This window comes from Dicentrarchus labrax, unplaced genomic scaffold (genome assembly GCF_905237075.1).
Source record: "Dicentrarchus labrax unplaced genomic scaffold, dlabrax2021, whole genome shotgun sequence".
Lineage (NCBI taxonomy): Eukaryota > Metazoa > Chordata > Actinopteri > Moronidae > Dicentrarchus > Dicentrarchus labrax.
Window position 1 is genome coordinate 7578734 of NW_026136710.1, and position 21217 is coordinate 7599950.

General features: G+C 39.2%; 2 protein-coding genes across 6 annotated transcripts; one reads left to right on the forward strand and one right to left on the reverse strand.

Annotated features, from left to right (window-relative positions):
• Positions 1 to 2834: 2834 nt before the first annotated feature.
• Positions 2835 to 14188, reverse strand: ark2n (arkadia (RNF111) N-terminal like PKA signaling regulator 2N). 5 transcript variants are annotated; one of them, XM_051411671.1, is made up of 5 exons: positions 13904 to 14185; positions 12076 to 12978; positions 7171 to 7341; positions 6577 to 6691; positions 2835 to 6487 (listed from the first exon to the last, which is right to left on the reverse strand). In XM_051411671.1, exons 2-5 carry the CDS (start codon positions 12911 to 12913, stop codon positions 6298 to 6300), a joined length of 1314 nt encoding a protein of 437 aa, XP_051267631.1. In that variant the 5' UTR covers positions 12914 to 12978; positions 13904 to 14185; the 3' UTR covers positions 2835 to 6297. The 5 variants fall into 5 exon arrangements, with proteins under 5 accessions (XP_051267631.1, XP_051267630.1, XP_051267632.1 ...); XM_051411670.1 differs by having other exon boundaries at positions 12076 to 12981; positions 13904 to 14183; XM_051411672.1 differs by lacking the exon at positions 13904 to 14185 and adding an exon at positions 13673 to 13851 and having other exon boundaries at positions 12076 to 12981.
• Positions 14189 to 15965: 1777 nt separating this feature from the next.
• atp5fa1 (ATP synthase F1 subunit alpha) lies at positions 15966 to 20949 on the forward strand. The gene is made up of 11 exons (XM_051412834.1): positions 15966 to 16120; positions 17198 to 17276; positions 17400 to 17569; positions 17664 to 17837; positions 18547 to 18713; positions 19298 to 19598; positions 19722 to 19946; positions 20025 to 20132; positions 20222 to 20366; positions 20473 to 20623; positions 20721 to 20949. Exons 1-11 carry the CDS (start codon positions 16061 to 16063, stop codon positions 20797 to 20799), a joined length of 1659 nt encoding a protein of 552 aa, XP_051268794.1. The 5' UTR covers positions 15966 to 16060; the 3' UTR covers positions 20800 to 20949.
• The last annotated feature ends 268 nt before the right edge of the window (positions 20950 to 21217 follow it).

Sequence of the window (21217 nt, forward strand, 5' to 3'; positions counted from 1 at the left end):
TCAAAGGGATTAAAGTGAAAATTAAATATTACCCACTGATCTCTAACAACTGTGTTTGTTACCTCTCACTGTGGAGTTCTAGCTGGGACACATCATCCACCAACAATAAGGTGAAACTATGATTTAATAGGAACTAAGCAGATTTACTCAATTACTGTACTTTATTACAATTTTAGGCACTGGTACTCCAATTTATGTGTCTTCATGCCTCCATTTTTCAATCATTGTGTGCAATTAAACCGGTTTGTCCCGTAAAAAACGTTAAACAAGATAGCGAAATAGGTGTCTTTCCGTGGCCACACTGTCTTAAGAAAAGTTATAATCAGACAAAAGTGGAAACAGGAGTGGATCACGGGTGTAAAAACAATCAATACCAATCAACTAATGTAATATATTCAATAATGGGGCTGATTCTACATAATGACTGCTTTTACTTTTCTTACTTTAAGTACATTTTGCTGGTCATAGTTCTGTACATTAAGTTAAGTTGGATTTTTAATGGGGAACTTGTACTTATAACAGTGTTTTATGGTATTTCTGCTTTTATTTAAGAGAGTATTTTAGAATTGTACTTCTATAACCCACTGAACTTACCGTGGATCTTCTTTTTTTTCTTTAAAGATAAAAAAACAATGCTTTTTTGGATATACTTTGTCAAAACCTGAAACCTACATTACCCACAATGCAACTCAAACGGTAAAAGTTTGGTTGGAATTTCGGCTGTGTTACGCTAGTAGCAGGTAATGTAGCCACAAGCCTTTAGTCTCGAGGAGAAGGGGGCTGCAGAGGTCAGGTAAGCTCACTTTTCTTTCTGTTTCAAACTTGTAGTCTTTGGTTTCCAACCAACGTTGACTCAAGTGACATCACCTGAGGCAATTTATCAGATGTTCCGCAGCTCCCTCTGGAGCCAAAAAAAGGCTTTATATAACCTTTTTTCACATATGCAGTAGTTCCCCTTTAAGTTAAAAATCTGAGTTCTTCTTCCACCACAGTTTATGTGTTTTGAGTCCTCACCAGTTTAATTCCCTTTCCTTAAGTTTGACACCGAACATCTGACACCCTTTTTCAGTCTTAATACAACACACCAAAGACTACATGTCTGTAAGAATCATTAAGTTTTTTAAGGTCAAGAAGAACACATCAACACACAATCAATTATAGTTTAATCTTATTCTTCTTCACTTTGGGACCCAGTGAACAATTGTCCCCGACCAGTAACCAACAAACAAAGCCGCTGGGCAAACTGAATAATCTGCTAGAGATCATTAGGTTATATTTAACTCTCATCATAATTCCTTTGAAAAGCAACCTCTCCCTATGTTGAACCAATTTCCTGTACAGCAGATATGGTGAAATCTGTGTCCTGAAAATCTCTCTGCCTTTAGTGTTAAGCCTGAAGGGTGGAGGAACAGATGGCCATGGGGAGGCTGAGGGGGTCACAAAACTCTTAGTCCCATATGTCCTCGTCTTCCAGTTCCCACCATCTAATGCTTTAAGCCTGCGGTGCCACACAAAGAGCCTTTCAGTGCTTTACTATCAGTGCAGGTCAAACTAACTGCAATCAGTTCTCTTTATTCACAAATAACAGACTTTTGATATTTGATACTGACAATCTTTCAGCATATACTACAAAACTTGTATATAATGCATAATATGAAATCAGTAGCTACTGGTTTTTTTGAAAACACAATTTCCTTTCTCTCTTTTGTTTGACTAAATGTCCAAAAACCCAAAGATATGTAGTTTACAAAGAGTAATAAAGTAGTGAATCCTCTCATTCCATAAGCTTGTAGCAGAAAACTATATCTTTGTTTGACAAAAGCAATTAATCAGCTCATTAGAGTTCAAGATAGGCAGTTGGCTGACCCTAACAGCTTAAATTGTATATATGTTGTTTTCACTGGCAATTAGAAGTAGTAACGTGCATTATTTTTGTTGGTCTAGAGTCCTCCGATAGTGTCTGGAGCAATCATAACAAGTGAGCGGTCATTCTGAATAAACCTGGAACAGCACTTGTATGATACAGAATCTAAAAACTGCATCATTCAACACTAAAAAGACATCTGCAGGAGGAAGGATGCTTATTTCTGGCTTTTGAGAGAGAGCCAGGACACTCACTGCTCTGAGGCCACCACTGCCCTGTAAAAAAAGAATTTGCATACAGCTGATGTTCTGCCCCGAGGGTGAAAAGAGCTGGCTAAAGGGCTTTGGTTTTAGGAGAAGGGCCCCGCAGACTGAATTGCTCCACTCCCTCATTGTCCTCCTCATGTGAACTCCATATGTCCCCCTAGCGGCAGGTGTCACAGTGTGACCTCTGACCCGGCATGCCACTTCTGTGGGTGAGGGTGAAGTTGTATTGTTCACGGTGAGGCAGTTGTCTAGACCACAGGATAAAAGAAAACAATGAGACGTCTCATTAAGAACTATTGTACCTATGATGGTAATTATTCTCACTTGTACACACAAGAAACCTTTTTGATTGGCTTTAGATACATTTATCAGCATGCTAACATTATATTTAAATTATAGGATAAACTTTTAAAAGAAGAATTTCAGTAACATTAAAGTCTAAAAGGATGAAAATCATGCAACAAATGTCATTGTCTTCAGTTCACAGACTACAGTCCCAATTAAACTACTTTTGACAGCCACCTACACACTCAATCAGACTTAAAATGAAACAACAAAGATAAATCCTCACCAGTTCAATTTTCCATGCCCAAGCTTGGCACCAGACAGCCTAACAGTCACAGCACATGAGCAAAGACTACACAGCCTGCCTCTAAAATGAACCCCTATGTTTTCTAGGGACAAGAAAATACAGTACAAGAGGGTCATTAAATAATGCTCTATTTATTTAGTTTTAAAATAGTTTCTTTTTGTTCTACAGACATAATTTCAAGGAAGTCAAGGACTTGCAGAAGCAACAAAATAAACACCTTTTTTTGTTAATTTAAAATACTGACAGTAAAATAAAACAAAAATAACAGAAGAGCAAGGCTAAATTACTGGTAATGAGGATAATATCTGACTTGAGGTTAAAGATTTGACCAAACATGCCATGTGCAACCATAGTCGAGCATCACTGCCCTAATTTTCTACCAAACCTCTATCACTAAAGACATGAGTCTTACTAACATTTCATAATAATCTTAAGGAACAATAGCAAAATGGATTTTGCAAGCAGAAGTGGTCTGGTAAAAGAATTGTCATTACAGAGGTGGCTGCATATCGTGGAAAGAACTGGCCAAAGGAAAACAAAAATAATCACATTATACTACACCGTATCTTGAGTTTGAAACAGAATTTGTGTCACCTCATTTCACATCAATACGCACGACTTCCAAAATGAAAAAGATTTATACTTACAAAGCAAATTTCAAAGAATAGACTGGAAGCAGATTTCAAGTCGGGAAAGAAAACAAACTGAAAACATAAATTCCATTTAGACTTTGGTTTAGTTCCTTATGTTTAGTATTTTCCCTTCCCTTCTGTGACCAGCAGAAGTCAAATAATTTGATTCTACAATTCTCAAGCATCACTTAGAAAAGTAGGTGTTACTCAATATGCAATATAACAAATCTTAAGTGTTAAAACAGTGTGTCAAGTTGGATCATTGATCAAAAGAAATTACCAGCGTGGCTGCAGTACTGCATGAAGACAAAAATAAGACCACAGGGGAAGAGAGCAAGCAGGCCCTGAGGATCAGGGTAAAAACAGTTCATACAGTAAAAGTCTCTTCTATAAACACCCCACATGTGGGCACAAACTCAACACCACTTTTACTCTTTTTTATATGTGTGCTAAATTTACATCTATTATTAAAATATTTATTGTTGAGATAGCAAAATCCACTGCTTTGTAAGGTAAAAGAATAAGCTTTATATGATTCTAAAAGAAAATAGTGCACATTTCAAGGCATTCAGGCCATTTTGCTTTGCAGTATTCAGTGGAAAATACATTTCCTCAGTTTTTATAAAGGGGTCCCCAGAGGATTAAAGGTGTTTGCATTCATTCCAGATAAGCATGCAAACAGTAAGTGCACCCAGTCAGCACTGCAGGGTCATACATTCACTGAGAACTATGGCCCTGTTTACACCCGGTATTAACATGGGGTGATCCGATCACAAGTGGCCAGCTACAAATACAGGTGAACCAAGACTCAATTTTTCACCAGTGTGGACATAAACATGTCCCGGACCACACTGAAGGACCGCTACTCAACGTCCTGATGTCCTCTGTGTAAGTGGTAAGTGTGTACTCATTCATGCACCAACAGTGTTATATTAAAGTGAGAAACAAGAAGCCACAGCAGCTAAAATTGATTCATGTGGACGGAGTACACACAAAGCATTGTCTGATTTCCATTGGGCCCAAAGAGTCCGCACGTTGACTGGATGACGTGTCAATGATGAAAAAAATGATGTACGTTTGCATACAGAGTGGGGAAGTGAGATCTGCTGATATATGGTCACTTGAGAAGCATTCGTTTCTTCATAATCATTTTTTGGGGCTTTTTAAGCCTTTATTTTATAGAGACAGCTGAAGGTAGACAGGAAAGAGGGGGGAGAGATAGAGAAAGAGGATGACATGCAGCAAAGAGCCACTGGCTGGAATCGAACCCAGGCCACCGTGATAATGACTAAGCCTTAATACATGAAGTGCATGCTCTACCAGGTGAATAATCAGGGCGCCCCGTGTGGAGACGTATGCTAATGCAAGGTGTGAACTGATGTACTTAGAGCTGTCCACTTGTGATCGGATCAGCCAAGACGCAGGTTAATGCCAGGTGTAAACAGGGCCTGAGTCACCTGGGACACTTGCAGACTCTGTGGCTTCCAACATAAAATGTATATCAGAACAAAAGATACACAATTTCTATTACCAACACCCCAGCACGACTACATACAGTAATGCTGTGGTGGAAATGAGTCGTATCTTGTAGTGTGTTTGTAACAAGCGTGTTTGTATATTTTCATCAGAGTGAGTTTAAACGGTGGGTTTGTGTTAAAAAAAAAAAGGAAAGATTTGTTGTAATACGGTAGCGACAGAAACAAAAGCTGTGAATTTAAATCAAGACATTTTGAGAAATATGCCTATTTGTTTTCTGGCAAAGAGTTAACGCCAGATTAGAAGCTCTCATGTCTATTCAGTAAATATAAAGCTACAGCTAGAAATGGGTTAGCTTAGCACAAAGACTGGAGTTGGGAACCGCTAGCTTCACTCTGTTCAACTCTTTCTTGGCTCTGAGCAGTTGCCAGGCAACCAGTGGAGGCTCTGTAAAGTTACTATTTCTGGCCAAGAAATAGCCAAAATACAGTAAATTGTTATTTTTACAATTAGGTTTTCTGCACGGATCAAACAAATAACATATAACGTGTTAATTAGTGAGCCTAAGAGGTGGTGGTAGGTGGATTTTGGGACTTCTGGACTGAGCCAGACTAGTCCCTCTGGCTGGCTATAGCCTTATATGTAAGAGACATATATGAAAGTTCAAGTTTCTGGTCTAACTCTCGACAAAAAAGCAAATAAGCAAATTTCCCAAAATGTCGAACTATCCCTTTAAGATGAACCAAAAACCCTCCCCGATAGAACAGCACAGGCTGTACCTACACTGGACAGAGTAAAGCAAAGCGATCAATGCAGACTGAACTCAATAAAACCAGTGGTGAGACTTTCAAAAACAAAAATGACATTAAAACAGGTACAGAGCAAACTTTGCTATCAATCTATGGTCTATTATACAAGAGAAAGCGTACCAGCTGCCGTTTTTGTTTTGAGCGCAGGTGACAAATGCCAAATCAAGTCTAAAAGTATGCCGTTCAGAGTCTGTAGTGAAGCAGGTCAATAGCCATGTCGTGATACCGACCTGCTCTCAAGCAGCAACTTGACGTTTTCACTATACAGCTTGCAAGCACACAACACAAAATGACTACCTACATCCGGTATCAAGGGTTAACTGAGGTATTAAATGAAGGTAAGATATTGCTATCATTAAAAGATAATTCACTTACATACATTTCCACCTGCCCTTGAAGTGCTGTGCCATTTTATTACAACTAAACTCAGAGCTGACAAGCCAAGATCAGGGAATCACGTCAGTAGAATGGCTTTGATACATATGATTGTTTAACAGTAAGTTAAAAACAAACAGTGCCCTGGAGCAGGAAGAGTCCACGAGCGGTTACAGGTGAGGCCGCAAATATAGGAAGGATTTCAGCCGTAACATGGAGGCAAGGCAAGAGGGATGAGGAGGAGTGAGAGGAAGAAATAAGGAGTCTTCAGTGTACAAGTTGTTTAAAGTAGGTATTTGTGTCCGGCGTCCTCGTCCAGTGTGAGGTCCACCACTTCAGGAGGGGACACCCAGTTGGGCTGAGGGGAAACAGTAGTCCAGAGCTGTGGTTGATTTGTGCTGTTTAACTGCTCCACTGAGTTCTCCTTCCACGAGGACAGACTCTTTATCACCCCTCCGCATGGATGGGCGCATCTGGATTTAGACACAAAGACATTTTAAAAGTTGAATTCATTTGTAAAACTAGGGAGGGGGGTTTCTGTCAGTCAGTATAAAGTCTTTACCGTGCTTTCTCTTGCACTCCCACTATTTCCACCTCACTGTCAGAGGAAGCAATGTTAATCTGGCCCTTGTTGTGTTGAGAACTTCCCTTGTGCGACAGCTCCGCCTCCACTTGGCCTGAAACAAATAAAAGGAACAGAGTCATACATTGTGAGGAGGACCAGAGCAGTAGAGAGCTTCAGGCCTTGCTGACACATAAAGACTGCAGCTGCTTTGACACAGACAAGAACAAAACAATGATGACTCTGACACTTGGGTTTGAAAGGCTGACTGGATAGCAGGGACTGACACATTGGACAAAAACACAAATTGTGGACTTTATATTCATACTTTGACAATGCCGGCAAGTCGATCATAAAAAGGTCAACTATTTTGTCTTGAAGCAAAGCGGAAAGACTTTTTCTACAGCACCAAATGCAAGCCAGTGGTGTGTGGGATGAAGGCAGTAGCACTTCAAAGGCGTCTTGCTGAGATTAATAAAACCGTTTCCCCAACCTAGCACGTTGCTTACTGATGACACCCATGCCTCTAAATGTCCTGTCTTCACTGAGAGGAGTGGAAAGTATCAGTTTGGATTTACCGGGTTTGTAACTGACCTGAGATAGAGCTCAGAGCTCTTATACACCCAGAGTGAGCTGCCATATCCTGGCCTCTGTGTGTTTTTAGCTCATGCTTTATCACCGTGGGCCGGACTGTCTCCACACTCATACTCTCCTGGTTAGAATCAGTGTCTGAAATATCATAGTGACCCACTACTGGAGGCCCGTCTGCAGAAAACAAAGAAAACACTTCATTATTCAAATCATGCCTGGGAATAGTAGGACTGTTTGGAACAGAGGTTGGACACTGCACCCATAGTCCTGCTAACTGCAGCATCTACAATATACACAAGGAAACACGCCCTATTTCCCCCATAGGTTTACACCAATAGTGAAGTAAAACATGTTTGGCTCATTCCATTTGATAGCGCTAGTTCTGCTGTAAATCATGAACAATTACAGAAACCTTCCAGCTTCTCGTCACTTTTTATAGCTACACTAGTGAGACATTTATGCTGTAAGAGTGGTTGTGTTTGCAGTGTATTAATAAACCTTTTGCAGCAGTTTTTTTTCTCTCCATTTATTGCTTTTAAAATAACAGCCATTCACATAAAAACTACACTAGAATACAGTCATTACAAAACACTTCAAAATGATCTTACTCAGGGAATGAAATGTAGTGGGATAATAAAAGCCAAACAACAGAAGAATAACTCTGTGGAAGAGCGGGAACATGTATCTTTGTTCTACCCTGTAAAAGGAGTCCCTGGGAGAGACACACAGACACTGCTATCCAGAGAAGTCTGTGGGTGTGTGTGAGGGGGTTCGTCTGGACAGCATGTACTATGAGAGAACACTGCCTATGAATAGCTGATTAGGCTGAAATAGGCAGGTACCAGGGTTACCAGAGAAACCGAGGACTTGCCAATGTAAAGGCCATGTATTAAAGATAGAAAAAGTACTAATGTAAACCAGGATAGTCTCTTTGGTAAACAATGGACTGTCCTTAGTGTTGTTTCTAATGCACACAGTTTGTGATTGTATGCACCAGGCTCCCTTTACCATCTTGACAAAATAGTTGATTTAAAGGTAATTTCAGTTTTGACAAATGCAGGACAGCAGTTGTTGGATCCATTTAAACCCAAAGTAATTATGCACCATGAAACAAAAACACCAATATTCACACAATTTGAAACAAAACTATTAGGCCAAGAGAAAACAACTAAATAGATAAAATGTTCCATCAGTCACCATTTATCAGCATAAGCAAAGCTACACCTTGCACACATGCTGCTGATGAGAACTAATTTGGCCTTGCACATTCTATATACTAATATAATCACATGCAAACAGGTGGGGAAATGATGCTTCCAGCTTTCAGTTTTGTAAAACTGACAGTCATAGGGCTACATATACACATACAGAAAATGTAACACTTCTTTTTTAAACATCCTAACTATAAATATGATTAGGCCAAAGATTACTTCATCAATGTCTGTGATGGTTAGATAGTGTTAGCAGTGTTAACAACTGTGACACTATGGTCATCTACATCAGTAAAAGTAGTTTGAGGAGGAGCGTTTCCACCTCAAAAGACCACAGGATCTGAACCAGAGAAGGCCACTTGATCACTTAGATCAGTCAGTTTTTAGGAAATTGGTAAACATTGCCATGCACCATACTGCAGCGTTTTGCTGCTGTATATTTGTTAGTTTGATGCCTGGGTTTTCAGTTTAAAGTCAAGCTGCGGAACACACACACAGTGCCTTGTGGAGACACAGGCCAAGCTGGCAGACCAGTGCAAATAAAAGATTAAGTAGGCGAATATTATATGAGTGAAGATTTGAGGCTCTTGACATTGCAGCTAATTGCCACAACATAGAAACCCATGCCTTATCTGATGTCCATAATCTATACATAGGCTACTAAAAATAAACATTGGGAGTCATTCCTCCCTCACTAGTTTCTTGTTACCGCACAAAGGCAGCAATAGCAGCAAATGTAACAGAAAGGCAAACATAAAAGAAAAAATTGTAAACACATCTAATCTAATTACATAATAGGATTTTAAAAACGCAAGAAATTGTGTGGGTTAGTATAGGTTGTTTATATTTTTAGGCAAATCTGTGTTTAAATGTTTTGATGTTAGTAAAGCTATGCCACCAAAATAAAGGTTGTCACAAGATTTTTAAAAATCCTGAACCATTTACAAGCTTAGTGCAAAAGGTTCAGGAGAAAGAAGGGTAATGTTGAGTGTTGAACCTAATTTCTAAATTAATAGTACTATGATGCTCTATCGTTCCCAGCATGAAGTCAGATTAACAAGGCACATGCTATTAAGCAACAGCACCCCCACCTAGCACTGTCATGATGGCTGCCCAGGTGCTGTAATGCACATTCTAGATGAATGACAATCAGCTACTCTGTGTGTGTGTGTATATATGTATGTATGTATGTATATGTGTGTGTGTACAGCTGGTCAACAAAAATAAACAAGCCATACATTAAGCAATATAATAAGAGCCCTGACTCAACAGTATATTGAGATATGCCCCATGTCCGTGTCACAAATGCTGCAGAAATCAAACAGGTGAGTTGAATTATTCAGAATGTCAAATCTCACAGTGATTCAGTGCCAGCAGAGCACTGGGCCTCAGGTCTGCACAGAGTCAAGTCCAAATGACCAGCTCAGGCCCAGCTGCTGTTGATGATGTATCTGTTTAGTGACCTCGCATCATTTACCTATTAATACCCATTGCCATGCTTTCTGCATCAACTAGTTCTACACTTGGTAAGATCAAATTATGAAACAGCGAGGAGTGAAGTAGAAGTCTAATCTAAACATTCAAGAGACCAGGGTCTGGAACACCTAGATTTCCATTCTGAGTGACCACTTCAGGTAGGATGTTGTTGTTAATAGGGGTGGGGGTGAGACTGTTGTTCTCTCGTGCCAACATGTAGGCAGCCATAGTCTCTGCAGACTCTGACGATGGCAAATAGGAACTGGGCGGGGACGGGCGTGCCCCCTGGGAGGGATGCTGCCCCTCTGGGGCATCACTTGAGCGTTTGGACGAGTCGTTGTCCGAGTCGAGGTGTGCAAGCTTTTCCATCCAGATGCGGAAGCGCTCCTCAGTCTGGCGCTGCATCACAGCAAAGCGCGTCATGGCCTCCTCCAGAACGCTGCCGATGCCGTTCCTGTCCCACGTACCGCTCTCCAGCAGCCCATGAATCTGGGCGCCCACTCTGGATCTCTCCGATGCACGTCTGAAGCCAGCTTTAAAGACATTGAGGCCAAGCCATAAGAAAATACAGTAGCACTTTCATGCTTCGGAGGTGGACTTTTGTATTAAAGAGAAAATGAGTTTGTTTTTGGTTACGTGCAGATCGACTCTTTCATGCTGATGGACTACATCATGCAGTTGTAGCACTCAAATCTGTGTGCAGGATGTAAAAATGGTTGAAAACATTTTATGTAGTACGGACCCCTGATGTAAGGTAACTGGATATCTCAGGCGACTGATTCAGTGACTGTGGTTTGGAAAATGTGTTAACCGGAGAGACCCATTTGAGGCAAATTCATTACAAACCTATGATGAAGGGCAACAGATATGTCTAACTATGTTTTCTGCTAAAAATTCAATAATCTTTGTAAAATATGCAGTAGGGTTAGTATCAGCCAAAATATAATGTCTCTATAGTGCTCTTGGAACAAAACCCTAGAAGCACATTCAAATATTATTTATTAAACAAAGACCTTGACGTACAACAAGCTAAATTCTGAATTTCATGGAAAAGAAAAACTGCCTAACAGAACCAACCCAAAATATTCTAAGAAATGCAATCACTGTGAAAAGACCAGCCTAAAGTAAATGCAGCAGCAGGCAGTGGGCCTGTAAATACCCACCTGCTAGAAGCTACTTATGTAGAACGCATATCACCCAAGAGATTTCTACAATCATCAGGAAACATTCGACTAACTTATGGAACAAACATAGGGCCAATTTGCTGACAATACTGTCAGTGGTTATTCTTATTAGACACTTCTAGTTTGTGTCTAGTTTAAAGTATACAGCCATCCTCAGAGATATGCAATAATATTTTCTAGTCCGACACAAGAGCTATCTGACCCATTTAAAAAGGTGCTACAGAACCCATTAAAAAAAAAAAAAACAACCACCTGTTTGCAATTCTAAAAACCTTCATGGACTCTTATGTAGGCAGGGTGACGTGTATGATAAACCTAAGAAATATTCAAGAGCCACGGGCAGAGACAGAACATCAGGATATTCTAATTGAGTTTTGTAACTCAGACTAGGACAGTGAGATCATACACCATTGTCTATTTACAGCAAAGGCTGAAGATATAAATGGCTCACTTGTTGAATTGCAGAACTCACAATATAGGTTAGATTAACACAACTCCGTTTATATCATTCAATGAATTGAAGAATGTCCACTAGACTTCCACGGCATGCAAACGATGAGACAAAGTTCCAACAAAACATATACTGTACTACTACAAGTGACTGGGCATAGGCCCTTCTAAACACACAGTCCACGTATCTAAAGACAGGGTGAATGAAGACAAATGATGAGTGAGAAAATAACCCCCAAAAAAAGAAAGAAAGTGATTGATAAACAAACACAAACAAAGCAGAGCTTATACTGATCTGATATTGAAAATGCTTTTACATGTTCTTACAATATGTGGAAAGTTGAATATTTGATATGGGTTGCCTGAAAATTTAAAGTCATGCAGGCAGCCTTTATTGTAAAGCTTTGTTTTTTTACTTTGATAGCTTATATGAATCATCGGCTTGATCTTACACTGTAGGCCTATATTTTTTTATATTACTATGTGATAGTGTTTTACATAGAATATCTAGTGTGGCTGTTACTGTTACCCTGGACAGGGGTAGTAGTATTGTGTTATAAGCGTGTGTAGTGAACATCGGATGTTACCTGAAATATCTGTCTTGATTGTCTTGCTACCTCCTGAAGTGTCATCATCGTCGTCCTCAGAGGAACTGGTGCTGGAGTCGCATGTGAGCTCGCTGTCACTCGTACTGCTGTCCTGCAGCAGGTTATACTTCTTCCGTGCTGCTGCTTCTCGTTTTTGCCTCAGCAAACGCATTCGCTCCTTGTGTTTCTGGCTCCGGTGACCTTTCACTTTTGCCATCTTGCCATTGGTTTGTTTTTCCTGCCCTCCTGCTGCTACCATTGTGGCCTGGCAGCGGTTTTTCTTTGCAGCCATTGCATTAGGAGGCATCTCACTCTCCGAACGTGACCGCCGAGACTTCCTTCCCCCTGCAGCCGTGGCAGATGTTTGCCTTCCTGTTGCCTGCCCAGGATCATTTGTAGCTTCCATGCTGCCCTCTTCCTCTTCTCCTACTCGAGGAGCAGCACCATCTTCCCCTGAGGAGAGTGTGTCTGAGTCAGCAAGGTGGCCGCTGGATGAGGGGGAGAGCATGCAGGGATTTGAGGAGTCACTCTCATAGATATGACGAGATACAGGCTTGTCACTCCCCGTGGAGGCATGCTGGGACTCCGGGGAGTCTCTGCGGAGCTCCTTCATCAGGCATGGCATGGAGAGGAGACTCTGCTCACCCTCTGTATTCAAGGGGCTGTCTGCCTCTTTTTCCCTTGGGGGTGAACTGGTACTGGTGGTGGTCTCTGTCTTCAGATGCTCATCCTGCTCTCCCTGAACAGAAGTTGTGGCTGATTGTGCTTCATCAAGGCACTCTAAGGGGCACTCAGCATCCACAAATTCCTCTGCCTTCTCTGAATCAGCCATCTTCATGCTAGTTGAGCCCAGAGCCCAAAGGTCCAACAAACATGGACCAATGTGCCTGGACAGGAGCTCACCTGCTGGAAGAAAAACATTTACATATATAAAACACTAATTCAGATTTACAGTCTGGGCTGAATGTGCATATTTCTTTACAAGACAAACTTTCACTGCAATAAGAAACTGTACTACCACTATCTCTCTGCATCTGAGATGTGTGGAAAACATTACTGCAAATAATATATCAATAAGCTGGCATCAAATACAACACCTGTACTTCCAATTCAATTTCCTCATTGGGCAGTATCTCCAGTTCAACAGTACTGGGAAACACCAGTGGCACATTAACGCTATTTCTTTCCTCCTTTCCAAACTAGCACAGAAACACTGATTTGAAGCTTTCTTTAAACATTTTAACTGAGCTAACGTGTTGCATAACTACTAACAAATAACCTAATTTAACTGCAATCTGGCCAACAATCCCCACCAACGACACTGGTTAGTGAGCAATTAACGTCGGCTAGGTTGTAAGAGCAATGAACCGGACTTTTAACTTTGATTTTTAATCGACTTCTACGTCTCACACAGCCTGAGAAAGATTTAAATCAAAGTCTGTCAAACCTCCTGTATCACATTAAAGTAAGCGTGTGCATTACGAGATATGTTTCGCTGCAGGAAATAACGACTTTAGTTGAGTTGTGTCTGTGGCTAGCTGAAGCTAACGCAGGCTCGGATCCAGGCACTTTCTTTTAGCTGCGTAGTGAAGCTAACCTCGGTCATAACCTCGCACTCCGTCAACTTGGCGAGAAGAAGACGACAAGTCATGGAAAAATGTCCAGGTCGCAGCACAGCTGACTTGCAAGATCCTATAAATGGAAGCAGTATCTGGCCACCCAGAGGCGTAACAAGCGGGATAATGTCAGCAGCTACCAGCTAACCGTATCTGAGTGAAGACGATAGCCAACTTAGCATTTAAAATCGGCTGTGCTAGTTCCAACTTACCGCGGCGTTAGTTATATTCTGCTTCTCCCAGTGTCAGACTGTTAGACATCTTCGGTAATTTGTAGCCTCTTTGATTTGCGATGCATAAATAATCCACTGATAAATATACTTTACTTCTTTACAACTTGGAAGAATTTAAATATGTTTTTTTTTTTTTTTTTTTTGGCGCAGTGTGCTCGCACCTTCGCGAGCCCTGTTAGCAGTTAGCGGCTAGCTGTGTGTTTATTTTAAAATGTCTCCATCAGCCGTCTTTCACAAAGCTACGTGCGCCACTTCCGGTTTTTGCTTCATAGTCGAGCGCCCCCCGTCGGTCGAACATTGGTACTACAGCGTGGGTAAATACCGCAGGACAGCAGGGGACCTTATTTATATATATATATAGATAATAATAATTACCATATATACATATATATAAATAATAATAATAACAACCATATATACATATATATAAATAATAATAATAACAACCATATATACATATATAAATAATAATAATAATAACCATATATACATATATATAAATAATAATAATAACCATATATACATATATAATAATAATAATAATCATATATACATATATATAATATATAATAATAATAATAATAATAATAATAATCATATATACATATATAATAATAATAATAATAACCATATATACATATATAAATAATAATAATAACCATATATACATATATATAAATAATAATAATAACCATATATACATATATATAATAATAATAATAATTACCATATATACATATATAATAATAATAATAATAATAATAATAATAATAATAATCATATATACATATATGTAATAATAATAATAATAATAATAATCATATATACATATATAATAATAATAATAATCATATATACATATATAAATAATAATAATAACCATATATACATATAAATAATAATAATAACCATATATACATATATAAATAATAATAATAATAATCATCATATATACATATATATAAATAATAATAATAACCATATATACATATATAAATAATAATAATAATCATATATACATATATATAAATAATAATAATAATAATAATCATATATACATATATATAAATAATAATAATAACCATATATACATAATATATAATAATAATAACAACCATATATACATATATAAATAATAATAATAATAATAACCATATATGCATATATATAAATAATAATAACCATATATACATATATAAATAATAATAATAACCATATATACATATATATAATAATAATAACCATATATACATATATATAATAATAATAACCATATATATCTATACTGTCAATGAGGGGAACCACTGACAATAAATATACATATATACAACTATCTCTGTGCAATGTCCAACACATTTAACACATTTTTATTTTTAATCAATTCATCTTTATTTATATTTGTCTATGCTTGATTGTAATGTAGTCTCGTATGTGAAAACTAACTTGGCAATTAACCTGATTCTGATAAATCTGTATAAAATGTGTATACAGTGTACATATAATTCTTATTTTGTGTTTCTATTACATGTTGTATTTTTCTATGTTAATTTCTTTTCATGTGCATATTCTTATCTATTGTATTGTGTTGTCTCTAATATGTTATCTTATCTTGTCTTTTATTTTATTATGTTATTTTTTTACTTTTGATACTGAGACCTACATTTAGTTGTCAATACTTATTTGTACTGTACTTTTTTAGAGAGTACATTTTTGAATGCCAGACTTTAAGGGTTAAGGGTTTGTATATTTACACTGATTTTGCTACTTTTATTTATAGAATAATGTACTGAACCTAGTATGTTGTTATTTAATCGCCTCCTTATGTATTTATGGGGGTATATTTAAATGTTTTACTTGACATTTCGTTATTAAATGTCTTATTACTGACGATTTTATCACTTATTTATTAATGATATTGTCTATTAATAAAACTAGGACCCGGCCTCGGTCAAAACAACATGAATTTTAAAGAAATTAAACGTAATAAAACCATTTGAGAAAAGAAAAGGTAAGAAAAGAAGAAGCACTTTATTTTGAAGTACTTCCGGGTCAGTGTGACCTTTCTACAATCCGCCGCTGTGTCCGCCATCCTTCTCTCTCCGCTCCGGAGCAGGACACACTGAACAGGGCACCAACATGCTGTCAGTACGCGTTGCAGCGGCTCTTGCCCGCAATCTGCCACGACGGGCTGGATTTGTAAGTAACTTTAAAGTATTTCTGTTTCTATTTGTGTCGACTGCCTTCAGAAAATCCCGACTTTATTCAGATTTTTAATTATAAGCCCGTGCCGACTTTGTGTATGCACACGTCTGTGCACACCGGAGGACACCGGGCCCTTCACATAAGTTAGTTAGTTAGCTAGTTCCCAACACTTGTAGCTGACAGACAGGAATAAGATAGTACAGGACATTAATAAGAGTGACTGCACAACTAAAACTTTCTTTCTACGCGGTGTTTTATGGTGTTACTGCATTAATATGAGCAAGCCAAAGTGCAGTAATGACCAATGTAATTTGCTATTGAAGGTCAGGTTTGTCTCACTACGGATGCATTCACCAGGCGAAGCTTTGCACAGTTGTTAGTGTGTGTAGTGTGACAGTATAGTGTATTTTATACTGTTCTGGGTAGTAACTGTTATTGGTGAGGACTTTCCTGTGACTCTGCAGACTTGCATGACCCCTTGGGGCCTTTGTCCTGTTTTAAAATAGGAAATAGGAATGTCCAAGAGTGTATTTTCTTTCCTTCAACAGTAACTTACAGTGTAACATGAGTGCTCACATCAACTTAATGTTGTGCCACTTGTACTAACATTACATTCCAGCCATAATATCACAACACTTAACAGCTGTTTCTACAATCTTCATACACTCCTCTGACTGTCTGGATGTCTGCTGCATGATAAATAACATCTATGGCCTGTCCACTAAGTTGCATCTTTGTTTTTGCACATGTCCTTGTTCTTTTTGTAATACACAAGAAAGAATATAAAGGTATCATTTAATTAAAAAAAAATGTTGGTTGGTTTATGTTGTGTTAATTCACCAAGATGTATATCATTTATGTTTTTTATTTAGAATAGGAAATGGATTGAAATCTTTATTTATTGCACAAAATACAGACATTGTTTTCCACTGTAGTGTTAGACTTTATTAGTTTTAACTCAATGTGCTCAATAAGTGGGCAGCTGACTTTTGGAAGTGATTAAATAGAAAATGCTGTACTTATTTCATCCGAATAAAATCGATTGCTTTACTCGTTCCCATTGTCCTGAAGGTATCCAAGAATGTAGCTGCAGCGTGTGTAGGAGCCAAGAACCTACACACAGCCCGGCCATGGCTGCAGAAAAAAACAGGTCAGTGTTTCCTGAAATCTACTTAATAAAAAAAATAATTAATTGGTAACAGTAATACCAAACGGGGTTTCCAAACTTGTTATTTGGGGACTTTTCTTAATTAACACTTAACATACATTATAGGCACAGCCGAGGTGTCGTCCATTCTGGAGGAAAAGATCTTGGGAGCTGACACCAGTGCCGACTTGGAGGAGACTGGTCGTGTGCTGTCCATCGGTGATGGTATTGCCAGAGTGTACGGTCTGAGGAACGTGCAGGCTGAGGAGATGGTGGAGTTCTCCTCTGGTCTGAAGGTAACACTGATCTTCTGCTGCTACAGCAAGACTGGATTCAAACATCAGTGATTGTATTCACTCGGTAGTAACTGTTGTTTCTTCTCTTATTCAGGGCATGTCTCTGAACTTGGAGCCCGACAATGTTGGTGTTGTGGTGTTTGGTAACGACAAGCTGATCAAGGAAGGCGACATAGTCAAGAGAACAGGTGCTATTGTAGATGTGCCTGTTGGTCAGGAGCTCCTGGGCCGTGTCGTAGATGCTCTGGGAAATGCTATTGATGGAAAGGTAAATGATGATGATGATAATAATAATAATAATAATAATAAACTGCATTTCTATAGCATAATTCATGCATAACATGCATGTCGCATACACATAGTGCTTTATGTAGAAGCAATTAATGATGGCATTTACAATAAAACAATAAAAAATATAATAAGATAAAGCTACATGAAAGACAAGATGGGATAAAGTCATTGGAAAGTAAAAACACTTAAAGGATTTGGAGTCCCTTAAACCCTCAGGCAGCCTAAGAATAGTTCAGGGACATAACAAACAAAAGCTGCCTCTCCATGCCCTTCAGTTCTGACCTCAGGAACAATAAACAAGCTTGGGGGAAATAACAGGCACATATTTCCATAGCCATATCAAGTAGGAAAGATGGGGCGGGGGAAGCCATTCAGTGTTTTAAAAACCAATAAAAGCATCTTAAAACTAATTCTGTGACGGATACGTTTAAAAATTGTGTAATGAGTAATGTGTGCTCCCTGTCTAGTCTTAGTCTGGGTATCGTCTGTGTATCGTCTGTGTATCGTCTGTGTAGCTATAAAATTTATCTGCAGTCTGTCAATTACACAAATTTCCCTCTTGGGTTATTATATTAGGGTTATGTAGAGGAGATGTTACAGTATCGTGCCGTATTAAATAGTTTATCCAAATGTGAGAGATTAATAATACCACTTCTGATCTTTTTATTCCATTATTTTACTCACAGGGTCCGCTTGGCTCCAGCACTCGCAGGCGTGTGGGTCTCAAGGCCCCAGGTATCATCCCCCGTATCTCTGTGAGGGAGCCAATGCAGACTGGCATCAAAGCCGTGGACAGTTTGGTCCCCATCGGTCGTGGACAGCGTGAGCTCATCATTGGAGACAGGCAGACTGGGTAAGAGGACTCTGCTCAAAGGGAATACATGAACACATGGCAGCATTTGATGGTATTCCTAGTGCCTTTTGAAATGCGGTTACACTCACAAATGCTATAAAACAGTCTTGAGTATTGTTTTCTTATTTAAAAGCTTTCAGATGCACTAATTCACTTTCTCTGTACTCATTGAAAATCTGGGTCTATAAGCATCATTTGTGACAAGACAAACAATATGTATATATATCTCCCAGTTTGCAACTTATACAAGTGTGATGTAGAAAATTGAAGCCACCTGCACACATACACTGAGGAAGGACATCTTGTGTCAAGCATGAAAACTTAAAAAATTAATAAAATGTGCATAGTCATAGAATTTTTAATTAGGTAGATGCTTTTAAGGATTTTAATGTGGAAATTGTGTTTTTCTTGTGTATGTCTAAATACATTTCTGGAGGGGATCTTTAAGGTGGTATAGGCGTTTTCTTCCCAAAGTAATTAAACCTAGAGAGTATCGTGCTTCAAAGCTCGAGACTCACGAATTTACAACATGGATCTGTTTGTCGGTATATCCATGGTGTTTAGCCTTTAAATTTGTATTGCAGCAAAACCGCAATTGCCATCGACACGATCATCAACCAGAAGCGTTTCAATGAGGGAACCGACGAGAAGAAGAAGCTGTATTGCATCTACGTCGCTATCGGCCAGAAGAGATCCACTGTGGCTCAGCTGGTGAAGAGGCTGACCGATGCTGACGCCATGAAGTACACCATTGTGGTGTCTGCTACGGCCTCTGATGCCGCTCCGCTGCAGTACCTGGCTCCCTACTCTGGCTGCTCCATGGGAGAGTATTTCAGAGACAACGGCAAGCACGCCCTGATCATCTACGACGATCTGTCCAAGCAGGTGAGTTTTATTTAACCAATTGTAAGAGGGGATTTTAACACAGGGAAAACCGGTGTCTGTGAGTAGTTTTAATAAAGTTAAGTTTGCTGATAAACCTAACCAACATGTTTTATCTTTCTACAGGCTGTCGCTTACCGTCAGATGTCCCTGCTGCTCCGTCGTCCCCCGGGTCGCGAGGCTTACCCAGGTGACGTCTTCTACTTGCATTCCCGTCTGCTTGAGAGAGCTGCTAAGATGAACGACAACTTCGGCGGTGGCTCCCTCACAGCCCTTCCCGTTATCGAGACCCAGGCTGGTGACGTGTCCGCTTACATTCCTACTAACGTCATCTCCATCACAGACGGACAGGTGAGTGTGTGACTCGTTGACTGGCTTTGTCGCAGTTAAAATCCTGAACCAGCTGCTAAAAGCTGTTCTCTCACTCAGATCTTCTTGGAGACTGAGCTGTTCTACAAGGGTATTCGTCCAGCCATCAACGTCGGTCTGTCTGTGTCACGTGTCGGATCTGCTGCCCAGACCAGGGCCATGAAGCAGGTTAGCCTTCATTTTTAATCACCGATCTCTGAGCTTCTATCACAATGAATGTGTTTGATTCTGACCTGTTGATTTCTTTTGATTAACAGGTGGCTGGTACCATGAAGCTGGAGCTGGCCCAGTACCGTGAGGTGGCTGCCTTCGCTCAGTTCGGTTCTGATTTGGACGCCGCCACTCAGCAGCTGCTGAACCGTGGTGTTCGTCTGACTGAGCTCCTTAAACAGGGGCAGTACTGTGAGTATTCACATTTAGTATCCCTTTTACTTAGTAGGCTTTTTCAGAAAATGTGTTTATTCTACAGTTCTCTTATGTATTGTGGCTGTATACTTTCATATTGCAGCTCCCATGGCTATTGAAGAACAGGTAACAGTCATTTATGCTGGTGTGAGGGGACATCTGGACAAAATGGAGCCTAGCAAGATCACAAAGTTTGAGAAGGCGTTCTTGCAGCACGTACTGAGCCAGCACCAAGACCTGCTGTCAGCTATTAGGTGAGTTTAAAGAGTTTTGGAACAGCATTTAGATTTTTGCATTGTAGTTTATGTTCTGTATGTATGTATTTTGTAACCGATCTCTTCTTAATTGCAGGGCTGATGGACAAATCTCTGAGGCATCCGATGCAAAACTCAAGCAAGTTGTATTGAATTTCCTCTCCAGCTTTGAGTAGAGTCATGCTTTTTGGTCTGGTTGTTTTCATGTTTGCATAGTACAGCGTCAGTTATACTTTCTATGAACTTGAAAAAAAAAATTCAAGGGGCACTTCATCTTTAATGTACAGATATCTCAAAACAGAGAATAAAGTATTCCAACTAGTTCACTTGATGGCCTCTTTTTGTGCTTGGAGAAGAACAACTTCTGTTTTGATGTCTCACACAACAATTTGAAGTTTCAATTGATCACATAACACAGTAAAACTACTGAAACCAGTGCTGATGGAGTCCACAACCCCACTTCTAAACTATGTTTTTAAAATCCTGCCTTTTATTTGTTGAGCAGAACAGTTGAGAAGCAGATGATGTGCAGTTGCTTTCTTACCTGCAATTCAGATCAAAACAAAAACTCTCACTGAAAAACCAGCAAATGGG